The sequence below is a fragment of the Polistes dominula genome, unplaced genomic scaffold (assembly GCF_049000335.1).
Source record: "Polistes dominula isolate Pdom_NZ unplaced genomic scaffold, Pdom_raw_medaka contig_12, whole genome shotgun sequence".
Taxonomy (NCBI): Eukaryota; Metazoa; Arthropoda; class Insecta; order Hymenoptera; family Vespidae; genus Polistes; species Polistes dominula.
The window spans coordinates 1,380,616-1,395,407 of record NW_028301116.1 but is presented as its reverse complement, the minus strand read 5'-3'; the positions used below and the strand labels follow the sequence as shown (position 1 = coordinate 1,395,407).

The following is a 14,792-nucleotide window of genomic DNA, read 5'->3' as shown; positions in this document are numbered from 1 at the left end:
GATAAATTAATATTATATACAATTTATATTTAAATAATACAAAATATGGTACGCGCGGTTCTCTTAACTATTTTCAAAAAAAAAAAAAAACAATATCGAAACCGAAGTCATAACTCTTTGGAAAACCCTTATCCTAATCTTATTTTGATGTTTTTAATACCCTAAAAGTGATATATATTGTGTCTTAACCTAAACTCAACCCTAATACATATATCATTGTATAAAACTAATCCACATCAAATTCAGGAATACCCAAAATCAAGGTGAACAATTTGTAATACTTTTTTTAATTGGAAAGTAAGGTTTTTTTCTAATTTGTAAATAAAAAATAATATTTTATTTAATATACAATTTAAAAGTTATGTGATTCTCGTTTCATCAAACCTCAATTATTGGTTATTCAAATGCCACAATTGTATAAATCAAAAAGAAAATAAAATAAAATTAAAAAAAAATTAGTTCTATAATATATTTTGTAATATAAATAATTGTAATAGAAAATAAATCTTAAAATATATTTTTATTTACACAAATAAAAATAACAATAAAAGTATTTAATTTATTAAATTATAAATTTAATATTAAAAAGAAAAAAAGAAATAATTATTAAATATAAAATATTTATTTTTTTTAATTTATATTTATTTAAAAATAAAAATATTGGGTTGTTCGGAAAGTAATTTCGTTTTATTTCTGTGAAAATCAAGATAATTTTTGTTTCGAGGTTAAACTTAGGATTTTCGAACAAGTTTAAATAGTTAAATTTGATAAATTTAAACTATCAAAGATTTCACGTATTGTTATTTGCCAATTTGCATTAACTAATTCGAAAATTGTGTCAAGAAAAAACGAAATTACTTTCCGAACAATCCAATATATATTATAGGATTTATTTTAGTTATTTTATTTTGTGATCATAATTTATCAGAAAACATATTATTACGTAATATCATGAAATGAGCTGCAAACGAGATAAAAACAAAAATCAAAGAGATATGATAAAACAACAGAAATCGAGAAAACGATGTTTAATTACTGTTAAAAGTCCATCAACGAGAAATTGGTTGAAAAACGGAGTTTAGCCATCTTTGTTTTACTACCTAGATGTTATGCAACTAATAAGCACCTAGACGTAAGGAAATAAGTTTGTCGAAGTGAAAAAATTATAAAAGGAAGGAAGATAAAACAAAAAAGAAAAGGATTGGAAACAAAAGGAAAATAAACATCATCCTTTGCATCATCTTTTCCGTGTTTTTTCTCATTAATTTTCTCTTTGAAAATAGGGGAATGAACGATATCATCTTTGACAGTCGATTAATTAAAAAAAAAGAAAATCAACTTGATAATGTCTTCTTGTCAATCGATGATGATCGAACCAGTCAAGAAAATTTAAATAAAAATTCAAGTATTTCTTACCTGAAGATTTCGAAGAAGTGAATAAAAGATTGAACAAATAAATTACATCTCGTGTTTAATAATCAAGGTATATATAATTGTATATTGTAAAATTATTAAAGTTTATTGTAAAATATTGTACGAGTTTTTGTTTCTTTTTATTTTTTTATTTTTTTTTCATCTTGAGTAAGTAAGATTTTAATTAAAATACATTTTAATGCTTACTTTTTTCTGCTTTGATTTAATTCATGTATTTTACTTTATTAATATTTTTTTCTCTTTTTTTTTATAATATAATTCTTATAGTTTATTTATGTTACTTGTTCGATTTTATCACTATAACCTTTATTTTTTTATTTGGTTGTTTGTTCTGTGATCTTTACATTTCATTTCAAACGTGTGTAAATATTTGTGTTGAAAGATTTAATGTTTAAAAAAATGAACATATTTTATTTTCTATACTAAATAAAAAATGTTTTGAAAGTTCCAAATGTTCACATTTAAATCTGCGATATCAGGGAATGTTCACAAGTATTTATTTAACGAAACAAAATAATATTTATAGAAAGTATTTTCAGGTAATCATCGATCACTAACTCAAAGCGAAATATTTCCAGGATATAAAAAATCAAATATTTTATAAATTCGAAGAAAATAAAATACCAATAACTTACGTTTGGTAACACTTTCCCAGAAATAAAATTAAAGATAAAAAAAATAATCATGCAATCATCACAAATCGATGAGGTATGTCAAACTTTTAATACTAATTTTTATTACATTTCGTTCTCTAATTCATTTACCAAAGTCTGTATATGTTTATTTTTTTTATACAAGGACATTTTTTTTATAACTAATTAAGGAATTATGTTAATCACTACACGACTATGATTAACTTATTAAATCTTACATTTTCCTAAATGGGTAGTAAAAAAAAAAAGAAACGATTTCAAAGGAAATCTTATAATGTAAATCAAAACGATGATAGAAATAAAATCACTTTATTAGGTCGCAATCGAAGAAACTAATTATGGCAAAGACGATGGTACAACTCGCATAAAAGAAATAATAAATGAAGCTCCGCCAATAGGAAGACGTAAATTTTCTAGTGAGTTAACATTAATATAAACTCAATTGAAATATTATTAAAAGATATTTATCTAATTTTGAATGTTGATTTTATATTTTGAGAAAATAATCAATTTGTTTTAAAAGTCATTAAATTTTTTCACTGGGGAAAAAAAACAGATGATTATATTTCATATTTATAATAATTATATAATAATTATAGTAATAAAAATAATATATATACATATATTATATATATTTATATATACAATATTATTTATTTTATTATATAATAAATTATATAATATATATATATATATATATATTTTTTTTTTTTGATTAATGAATTAAATAGGATAGAAAAATTATTAGAATTTATTTTACTTATACATGTGTGTATGTTAAGATTAATTTAGTATAATAATTTAAAATGTAATTATATATTATAAAATAGATAATTTGAAAATTAACTAATTGATGACCATATACGTAATCTTAGCGAACATGAACGATGATGAAGTTATCAGAAAATCATCGGAAAACGATACCGTAAAAGCAGATACAAGGAAGCTTAAAACCGTGACACTTGATAGAGTCGGCAGAATATTTAAATCCCGAGGGCAAACATGCGAGATGGATAAAACTGATATGAGCTTAGATAACAGAACGGTTAGTAAATTTTATATCATGTTATTTTTTCTAATCCATTTTCAATGATTCATTTATTCTTAGTAAAATATGTTCATTATTATTATCTTTTATTAATTATATTTGTAATATAATAATTTATAAAATCTTTTTTATTATGAATAGAATACAACAAAATTGAATGATAATAGTGACGAAGAATCATTGAAAAAGGACAAAACTAATTCTTTGGGAAGAATGTTAAAGCTCGTAGACAAAGACGGTGCACCAAAGAAGCTTTTTCCTCATTCACGTGCCGGATCATTAAGTAGGATTTTTCGTAAGCATTCAACTAATGAAACCAACGAAACAATTGATGAGACAAAGGAAGAGTCTCCTGGAATTTTTTCTAGAATGTTTAATCATTTAAGAGGTATTTATTATAATATTGTTTGATGTTTTTACAAATGTTTAAAAATAAAAAAAATAGAAAGAGAAATAAATAAAACAAATAAATAAATAATAAATGTGATATAATAATCAATATATATAGTTATTGATTTTATTTTTATTATATATAATTTATATATTATTTTTATTTAATTTATATAAATTAATAATATTTATTTTCGATTAATTATTTTATTATTTAAAATTAAATATTACTGATTAAAAAAATTATATAATTATACATTATCCTTTATTATATATAATATATTATTATATTATATATATTTATTAATTATTATTTTATATATATATGAGATCATTAAATATGAAATGTCTGATTTCGAGATGAAAATAATCCAAGTAATCAGACATTTCATAGTTAATAACCTAATATATATAATAAAATATATTTTATACACACACATTTGTTATAGGTCGTTCAGCAAGTAGCAGAAATAAAGGCAATTCTAATAACTCACGTGAAACAATGGAAAAAGGAAAATTACCACCAACATTACCTTCGAAATTTTCAAGACCACCATTGCCAGTACCATTGCCATCATCATCGTCATCATCATCATCGACGAATGAAAAGCAACAATCATCAACGAGATTATCTCGTAGAACGTCTAATCTTGCATAAAAATGCTATTAAATTTCTCCTTGACAGATAGATACAAATTTAATATAAACTGTGTATGTATATGTCATTGTGAAACTAACAAACGGATAAAAACAGTTTAAAAAAAAAAAAAACAAAAAGAGAACAAAAAAAAATAAGAAAGAAATTACGTCACTGTTAAAAATATCAATTCAATGTACGTGGATATTTAATTTTTGTATTTCTTTCTTTGCAGAAAATAATCAACTTATTATGAGAGTAACGGGTGTAAAAGATATTTTTGTTATAAAAAGAAAAATAAATTCTAAATAGTTAACGTGAAATAAATTTATTTTATATGGATTTAAATCGAAAATAAAAAAAGAAAATATATATAAAAATCCCAAACAAATATAGGAAGATTAACACTAGAACTACCAGACCAGTCAAAATGACTGGTCGCGCAACTTCATTATTTAATTCCCACCTCACGTTACATTTTTTTCTCAAAATTATATGATGACTTTTCTAGATATAAGAAATGGTTTGTAAAAATAATTTTTATTTTTTTATAACTTAAACAGAATTCGAATAAATTTTGGCATTTGCTACTTCTACCAATACCAGTCATTTTGACTGGTACTTCTTAAATTCGACATAAATCTGAAAATATCTGTTTTTTGAAATCAACACCGTCGATAAGATATTTAGACGAATGTATTATTCTTTGTTGTAATATTTTCTCTCATGTTACTGCTTATCTGGCGAAAATACATAGTGATATAATCGTTGCCGTAGTGTATCGAAATAATAGAATCGATGTAGTTTTACGCGATCATTCTTTATTCCATAGTCGTGGGAATAGCATCTATTTTTTAGTTATATAGCGATTTTTTGTAATCCATAAAAAATGGCAAAACGTATAAAAACCTCTGATTTGCTGCGAAAAATAAACAATATTTCAATGGAAGCTTCTGATATCGAGGATGAAGAAAGTGACCAAGAAGATATTGAAACAGTTTATAGTGGTAATAATGATGAGTTTGATGAGTTTGAAGATCATGAAGAAGTTCGAGAGTCCTCGGACAGTGAATTAGAAAATATTTTGAATTTACGGAAAAAAAGACGGGCTCGTATAGTTTCAAGTTCTGAAGAGGGAAAAAGAAAATATAAATAAAAAAAATGAAATTGCTGCAGACGGAACCAATTGGGAAAAAATACAAGAAGGATCTACAACTGGAAGATTACCACTTCATAATATTTTCAAAGATATATCCGGCCCCACAGGATATGCTAAAAGAAATATTATCAAAGGTGAAGTAAATAGCGCATTTTTATTACTGATTGACAGGAATATTCTTGATTATATAATATCTTGCACGGAATTAGAAGCTTTTCGAGTTTTGGGTAAAAAATGGACTCTAAGTGAAACAAAAATTAAAGCTTTTATTGCAATTTTATATGCTCGGGGAGCATACAAAGCAAATAATTTGAATCTGTCATATTTATGGGACAAAGAATGGGGACCGAATTTCTTTTCCAAGACTATGAGTCGAAATAATTTCAGTGAAATTTTAAAATTTATTCGCTTTGATAAAAAAAGTGAAAGAAGCCAACGTTTGAAAAATGACAAATTTGCTTTGATATCAACAGTATGGGATAGGTTCATTCAAAATAGTCAAAATTGCTACAAGCCAGGAGAAAATATCACAGTTGACGAACAACTCTTTGCAACAAAATCCAGATGCCGATTTACGCAATATTTGCCGTCTAAACCTGACAAATTTGGAATAAAATTTTGGCTGGCATCTGATGTAAAAACAAAATATATTCTAAATGGGTTTCCTTATTTAGGGAAAGATGAAACACGAGCAAAATCGCAATCTCTTAGTGAATATGTCGTACTAAAACTTATCGAACCATATACTATGAAAGGAAGATGTATAACAACCGATAATTTTTTTACAAGCTTACCGCTAGCATCCAAATTGCTTTCAAAAAAAAACCACGCTTGTTGGCACTATACGTGGCAACAAAAGAGAATTGCCAAAAATTTGTAAAATAAAGAAGGATACTATGACTCGTTTTTCATCACTACTCTATAAATCAAATAATATTACCCTTACAATTTACAAAAGTAAATCGAAAAAGAAAGTTTTTATATTGAGTTCTAAACATAAATGTATCAAAATTGGTAAAAGTAATAAAAAGTTACCCGAGACGGTTGAATTTTATAATAAAACTAAATTTGGAGTGGACATTACAGACCAAATGGCAAAAAAATATAGCGTAAAATCCGGATCTAGAAGATGGCCGCTCCAAGTATTTTATAACATTTTAGATTTAGCTGGCATAAATGCCTGGATCTTACATAAGGAAACCACAGGTGAGAAAATATCTAGACAAGACTTCTTGTTTCAACTAGCAAATGAACTTGCCATTGAATATGTACAATCAAAAATCAAGCAACAAGAAACTACTGCTCCAAGTACATCAACGAGTTCACCTTCTTCACGTAAATGGTGTCAAATAGGGTTCTGCAATAATAATAAGACTACTGTCATTTGTAATTTATGTAAAAAATATGTTTGCAAACAATAAATGTTTGCACTACAAAGATAAATTACTTTTGTAAGAAATGTGACGAATCATAATCAGGTAAATAACAATCATTTTAATATTTTATATTAAAAATAATTAATAATAATTTTTTTTTCTATTTCAGATTCTATTACATTTTTAATAATAAAATACTTCTTATATTTACTTTATTGTATGTTTATTTTTCTTCTTTTTGTTTCTAAAAGTTCTATTAATACTTGTTAGTATCATTAAAAATGTTGTTATTATAATTAAATTATTATATTTTTAAAAATTGTCATCATGTAGATGTATTTCCATACCCTTATATTCATTCTATATGATAATATAAAACAAAACAATAAAAAAATTCTTCTGTTTTTACGATTATAAATGACCAGTCATTTCGACTGGTCTTGGTAGAAGTAGCATTGTTTTTTTTCCGGTAGTTCTAGTGTTAAAAAAAACACGCACCGGTTATCGTAATCAACATCACTGGTTTACATACCACATGTTTTTTTCTTTATTTATTTATCTTTTTTTTTATATCATATATCTTCTTTACTTAATTGCATTGATTCTGGAAATATGCAACAATTTTTACAAATTCTTTTTTTGTTTCTCTTATTGCATATGTTATTTTCACGAATCCAAATCTACGTATGAATATTTTCATATAATAATAATAATAATAATAATAATAATAATAATAATAATAATAATAATAATAATAATAATAAAATTTATGGGAAGAATTTTGTAATATTCGTCTGAATGTATAAAGTGATTGCGAAAATTATTGTAAAAAATTGTGCGTTTAAAAAAAAAAAAATGGAATTGGTGTAGAAATACAGGAGGAATATATTAGGTGGTTCGAAAAGTCGTTTCGTTTTTCTTTTGTAAAAATGAAGATAATTTTTGTTTCGAGGTTAAACGTAAATCTTTTAAGTGGTCATAAATAGTTGGATTTGATAAATTTAACCTCTCATCGATCTCATGTGTTACTATTTGTCGGTTTGCATCAACTAATGCCATTATTGCGTCAGCAAAAAACGAAACTACTTTCCAAACCACTTAATACCAAAAAAATTGGTGACGTGAAATAAATAAAAAAAGATATTTTCTTTCTTGTTTCTATTTTTATTCGCAGATTCATTTTTCCATTTTACAATATTATTATTATTGCTGTTCTCGCAGCAAGACTCGATAAAAAAATTTTTTTTTATTTATTTATATACAAAAAAAGTTAGACATCCATATATTTTCATTTTTATTTCATTTTTTCCTTTTTTTTTTGTTTTTTTTTTTTGTTTATACGGATGTTCCTCGTGTTTTACATATACATATACATATTATACATACATATATATATATATTATACATATATATATATATATATATATATATATATATATATATATATATATGTATGTATAAGTGTGTGATCCTTAACATCAAGCAATTATCATTAATATTTACAACGTCATGATAAATTTAATAAAACAAAAAAAAACATACCACGAATCATTCTCGATATCATTTTTATTATCATCGCTATAATTATTACTATAATAATAATTAATTATTATTATAATATTATTATCATCGTTATTATTATTATTATTGTTATTATTATTATTAATATTATTATTATTATCTATCACCTTGTTGTCTTTCGCCTATGTAAACTTTTTATCTCTTCGTTTATCGATGAAAGATTTTTATTTGATTTCTTTCTCTTCGTTTGTTTTGTTTTTTTCTTTCGACAATTTCATTTTCTCTTTTTCCACATTCATTTTTTTTCTTTCCTTTTCTTCCTCTCTCTTTCTCTCTCATTATATATCATTCTTTCTCCGCGAACCACAAATCGTGATTTATCACAGAATAAACATAAAATTATTAATGGTAATATATTCAGGGCTAATAATGTCGTACATTCATTTTTCAAGTAGAACTACGAGAATATTTTATTGACTCCTAAAGAAAAATTGTTTATCATCTTCATCTTCTTTTTCTTCTATTTTTTATTTTTCTCCCTCTTTTTTTTATTCTAATCCTATACATCATCCTTTCACATTTTCATATTCTGATATGGTCATCGAAATCTGTAAAAATTTCAAACGTCTAATGACATCAATATTTTTCCCCCGAATATGTGTCGTTTATTTTAATTACGAAGATAGATACTTTCTAAGAATATATTTTGACAATGATACGAACACTGGCAGATTTTAAAATTAAAAAAAAATAGAAAATTATGTTAGAAGCAATTGGAAAGTATTTTTATACTCGATTGTCATAATCGAGTAACGATGAGAACTATATGTGCCCATGATTACAAAAGTGGTCTAACATAAGTCATATATCTCTTGTTTCGAGATATTTAAAGATTTATACTTGAACACTATATGAATTCTATGCAATATTGAAATAACAAACATTATCTAACGATTCATTTTTGACAATATCGTGAAAATTACATTGAATTTATTTAGTTTATAATAATGTAGCGTGTAATAACTGATAAACTCATTTTTTATTAATTTTGACTTAGACCACTTTCATAATTATGGGCACATATAAAAAGCGATTTGCGAATTCACTTTATCATACATGCTCTCTACCATTTTTTGTTATTTTGACATTAATGACTAACGAACATATGCTTTTAACTACGAATGAGTTTCACGAGAATGAATGCAAGGAAGAATTCTTTTTTTTTTAGGCATAAGGGTGAAGAACGGGGAGAGTAACAGTTGGTACGATTGATTTTTACGAAAAATTATTTGAAAACAAAAATATTAAACACCATATTATTCTCTTAACCTCTTCAGAAACGATATTTTGGCGGGAAAAAAATGAATGTAGATTGAAAATAATCATTACTAGTGCAGCTAAAAGAACAAAATGTTTACTTCTCTGATCGATTTATCAAATGTTTGTTCTATTAATTTAATTATTATTATCTATTTAATTTAATCTATTATTAACATTAACTATAATTATAAAAAACAAAACTTCCCAATACGTTGCCAAGTGTATAAAGACGTTAATAAAATTCAGAAAAAAAATCTTAGGTTAAGTTATGACCAACATCAAATAATGTAAGCGCGTTTTTTGTTAATAGTAAAGCTTATTATAAATGGTAGATGTGTGTGTGTGTGTGTGTGTGTGTGTGTGTGCGCGCGCGCGTGTGTGATATCTTTTTCTTGACGAATGTTATAAAAATGATAAAAAGGCGTTATCCTTGCACCCATCGAAGGAAACATTTTTGTATGTATCTATATATATATTTATAATTATTTACAATGGCCCAATGATCCGAAGATAAAAAAAAATAAAATAAAATTAATCATTAAGAAATATTCTAAATAATTAAAGAGGGATGATGACGATAAGGGGGGGGGCACCTTAGATTATATTATTAATATTATTTGCACTTAAGAACACTGTGGTAGAAACTACGAATTAGCGAGATTCGTTTCCTTATTTTCTTGTCATTGTATTATCTCTTATTTTTTTTTTCTTTTCTTCAAAAATATCAACAATGACGATTATTGGATTTGCACATGCATATATATATATGTATGGCTTTTTATTTTATGGAGGAAAACATTATCATTCCGTATACTTTTAAAACTTTTCCATTTCTTTTTTGTCATGTTTCATTTTTCGTTTCGTTTCGTTTCGTTTCGTTTCGTTTCTTTTCTTCTTCTTCTTCTTTTTTTTTTTTTTTTTGATAAATTCGTGCAAAAATTTTTATTCGTTCAGTCTAGAATTTCGCGTCGTTGATTATTTTTGTTTATTTTGTTATTTTCCTGCATTTATTTTCGAGCATTTCTCTCGATTTTTTGTCTCATACAATAATTCGCTATTTAGTTAATAAAAAGTTTTCCAAAAATACGCGATGTTTCTTCGTACTATTCCAAAATTTTAATTCTCTCGCTTTTGATACTTCTTTTATTTTTTTTTTAATTTGTTTCTTTTTTTCTCTATCTATTTGGAAAAATATCTCCACAAAAAAAAAATGTTTCGATTGGACCTCGTTGTTTTATTATATTTTTTTCGAGTGTTACTTTCTTTTTTTATTTTCTCTCTCTCTCTCTCTCTCTCTCTCTTTCTCTCTATCTCACACACATTCTCTCTCGCTTTCGTCAATTAATTTACACAAAGTTTAAGTACTCTTTCGTACCTTCTTTAATAATAATTAAAAAAAAAAAGTCGAACTTAAATATACAGAAGAAGAATAATAAAAAAAATATGTTTGACAAGAATATTCGTCTGAAATAGTTCGATAACCATTAAATACACCATATATGTGTTATCGGGTCGAGTGACTTTCTTTTTTCTTTTAATTCACAAAAAAGTGATATGGCTTCTATGAAGATGCGAGTTTCTTGTTCCCACTAACTTGTTTGGCCTAACTCGAGAGTAATGATATTCAAAAAACAGTATCTTCATCACGTGTTCTCTTTTTTTATTCGCTTCGTCCACATCTTTTACTCCATTCTTTTTCTCATTTTCATTTTTCATTTTAATTTAATTCTCTTTTTAACACTTAATTGGCACGTCTAGCACGGCTCTTGGACGGATGGTTGCCATTTTGTATGCAACAGCTAGATGATGACGATAAATATCGCTGATTTCATTTCGATTTCGCACTCGTCGCAAATCTACTATCCAAAAATGTTTAAATATACGAATATTATTTTAATTAAATTCAATTTGTAATCTTAGAAAAATGTGCTATGAAAAATTACAAATCTTTCTTATGTTTTGTACTCAATTATTAACAAAAAAAAAAAAAAAAAAAAAAAAAATGGGTAAATATGTTTCAAAGATAATTTCAAATTTATGAATGTATGTATGTATGTAAATAATTAAAAAATAAATATATAATTAATAAATAGATTTGTAACAAATGCGAATACGAATACGTGACAACCCAAATTGAATTATTCAATTTTTCTTCATCTTCTTCTTCTTTCGTTTGTTAATTCGTTATGATATGCAAATCTGTATCTATCTATATAAAGGGATCAACACGAGCACGTATGATAATTTTTCTATGCACAGAAAATAGCAGCTACAAGTAGAAGATATAATTAAGACGATATCTTTTTCTTCTTCATCTTCTTCACATTTTTTCTTTCTTGTGGTATCATACCGTTGTCATTACATTAATGTATTTTGCATAATAATTTTTAATTTGATCCTTTCCCTTTTTCCCCATTTACACGCAAAGGTATCATTCATATATCATTGGTCACAATTTTGGAATCGAAGTATAAAACAGAACAAAAAAATCTCAATGAGATCAAACCAAACTTTCCATTAAACTGAAAGTTAAATCCTTCGTTTCATATCAGTGAATGAAAATTGGTGTACGAACAACACGTTGATGACACGTTAATCGAACAAATACACTTTGACAGATAATATTTAAAACATCCTTGAGTATTAACCCCCAAAATAAAGTGTGGTGGAAGAGGGGGGCTTTTAGAATTGATCCTTTTCTTGTTTAATTCCAAAATCTCATAATTCGTACGATTGTGGTTGATCTGCTTTCATTCTTCTTCTTTGAACGTCATTTCTTAGATTTTCTCTGACGTTTTTCTTATAGGAGAGATTGTTAAAAAAATAAAAAAAGTTATCTCTCATATTTTCTGAAGAATCAGACATACAACAAAACGCCAGGATATTCTAAGATAGATTTTGATAGTTGAGACGTTCACGTGCCCTGCTAGCAAGTCGATTGTCCTTGATAATCATTAATTGGATCATCACATTCCCGACTCTGCTATTCCTTCGTCATCTGCAAAGACATGTAAGGAAAAAAGAAAAAGAACAAAATTATTTCTTTTAGCATAAAACACACATAACCAAAAAAAAAAATAGAAGAGAAAAAAAAACAAAACAAAAAAGAGAAATGAAAAAGAAACTATTTTAATAATTCGTCGTATCCAAATATTAAATCATGCTTCGATTAGAAAATTATGCGTACTATTATAAACCCGCTTATATCGTAGAAAAAGAAAGCGAGTTATATGACACTACAGCGTTATAATTATTCAATAATAAAACAATAATGCTTTTTTCACTATTTCTACACGAATATATTGTACAACTCGTATGTTATTATTGTTTGCATAGTGTGTTTTTTAATGGTTAATAAGATTATTTATAAATTTTTTATTTGTTTTGTTTTAATAATACTTGACCATTACTAATTATTAAAGAAATGACAGTTTTAGTATTGCACAGAGTAAAATAAAAATGAGATTTAGCGTTAAAGCTGTTAATGAAATACTTGTAGGCAGGCAAATAATAATTTTGGCAAACATTGCATCAATGCAGGAGGCGGCAGCAGCGTTGATTTAGTATGAATTATAGTAAATTTATGTCTTTTTGTTTAACTTTTCATTTATTTGCCTTTTAATGATAAACAAATGAATGTTTCACCATTGCGCAAAATTTTGAACTATCAGCGGACTTTTTATTTCATTTTTTAATCAGCAATTTGCTCCGGCTACTTTTGTGTTTATTTTTTTTTTTTAAATTATCACATGAGATCTCAACTTGCATGCATCGTTTATATGTTCCCATATATACGTGTATATATGTTAATTTATATATACATATATATGTTATTATGATATCACGTTTAACAGATGCAACACATTCAAGTTCGTGCACGGAGAGAAAAAGCGACGGTCGAAATTACCATCGACGCAGGATTCGGAGTTCGAAGGTCACCTCTCCTTTTCATCCTCAGCAGGACTCTTAGCGTTTTCGACCGAGCTTCGATTCTTTCCTGGATTCAAATGTTATAAAAGGATAGCAATAGGTCTGGTCAGTTAACTATATTTTACAACGAGGTGATACGATTTTTTGATTAATCCAAAAAAGCGATACACCCACACTTTATTTTTATTTGTTTTTTTTTTCTTTTTTCTTTTATGGTTTCCTACTTTCATACTCTGTTACCACTAACCCAACTACTATTTTATTTACCGCCACCATTTTATATTATGTATTATAAATAATTTGATTTTTTATTGTAAAGTTAGACAAATGATTTTAACAAAACTTTTAATATTGGTTATTATTTAATATGTCAGAAGGTAAGAAAATAATTCGTGTTCGTACACATCACATTTAATATCCCATAGAAATATATAAAAATTAAATATGAAACACGAATACGAATTTGAGATAGTTTCTCAAACATCATTGAGATTCTATCATTTTTCCTATTTCCATGCAACGCAAATTTTACACACGACTCGACTTATATTTAAACGTAGAAAATGAAATGAAACGAGAGGGAGTAAAAAAAAATACAGAACTTGAAAATACTTGTTACCGATAAAGAAAACAAAAAAAAAACAAATTTTAAATTTAAAACGCTCACCTTCAAATCCTTGATTGTCATGAATCTCACGAGGTGGTCCCGTAGTGTCTTGTCCTTCCAAGACAGCAAGTAGACACTGATGTATGCAAATATATTGTTGTTCAGTTTGAACCATCCAAACTCTTTCCTTTCTCATAGCCCAAACTATTCCAAATATGTCTACGTATTTTGATACCAAAATCTGTTGAAGTATCCTATCTAATGTGATAAATGTACCACTACGTCCAACACCAGCACTACAATGAACGACTATTGGTCGTTGATCTGGCCTAACTCGTTCTCGGAATGCTCGAACAAATCTTGCCAATGTTTGAGGTGGACTAGGTACTCCAAAATCTGGCCATGTTGTGAAATGGAAATGTTGTATTACCCTTTTAACATCACCCTGATACAAATTTCATTTTTAATTAGAGATACAATTTGTTTTGTTGGTAATATTATTTAAGAAAAGCAAAAATATTAGGTTGTCCGAAAAATTCGTGCCAATTTTGAAACGCAACGCATTTAAATTTTGTTTTTTAATATTTATTTATATTTATATTATATTTTAATATTTAATATTTATTAAAATAGTACCAAGTATCATTTTGTTCTCCAAACTTTCCCCATATTAAATGTTAACTTCAAAATGTTATCCTTCCAAAACTTCTCAGATTT

At 26.1% G+C, this 14,792-nt stretch overlaps 2 protein-coding genes across 2 annotated transcripts in view; one reads left to right on the top strand and one right to left on the bottom strand.

Moving 5' to 3' along the window:
• The first annotated feature begins 981 nt into the window (after nucleotides 1-981).
• LOC107070140 (uncharacterized) lies at nucleotides 982-4,270 on the top strand. The gene is made up of 6 exons (XM_015328048.2): nucleotides 982-1,433; nucleotides 1,914-1,926; nucleotides 2,404-2,503; nucleotides 2,963-3,132; nucleotides 3,277-3,523; nucleotides 3,975-4,270. The coding sequence occupies exons 1-6, from the start codon at nucleotides 1,288-1,290 to the stop codon at nucleotides 4,181-4,183; spliced, it is 885 nt and encodes a 294-aa protein (XP_015183534.2). The 5' UTR covers nucleotides 982-1,287; the 3' UTR covers nucleotides 4,184-4,270.
• A 3,975-nt stretch (nucleotides 4,271-8,245) lies between these two features.
• The window catches only part of Ptp10D (Protein tyrosine phosphatase 10D), a 44,587-nt gene continuing 38,040 nt past the window's right edge, over nucleotides 8,246-14,792 (bottom strand). Inside the window, 3 exon segments of the mRNA XM_089176954.1 lie at nucleotides 8,246-12,536; nucleotides 13,446-13,535; nucleotides 14,136-14,520. Coding sequence (XP_089033080.1) covers nucleotides 13,474-13,535; nucleotides 14,136-14,520 — 447 coding nt within the window. The 3' untranslated portion in view covers nucleotides 8,246-12,536; nucleotides 13,446-13,473.

Coding starts and splice junctions, on each gene's coding strand:
- LOC107070140 (XM_015328048.2), top strand. CDS start 1,288: ATGAACGATATCATCTTTGACAGTCGATTAATTAAAAAAAAAGAAAAT. Junction 2,504..2,962: donor AGGAAGACGTAAATTTTCTA/GTGAGTTAACAT, acceptor ACGTAATCTTAG/CGAACATGAACGATGATGAA. Junction 3,133..3,276: donor TGAGCTTAGATAACAGAACG/GTTAGTAAATTT, acceptor TATTATGAATAG/AATACAACAAAATTGAATGA.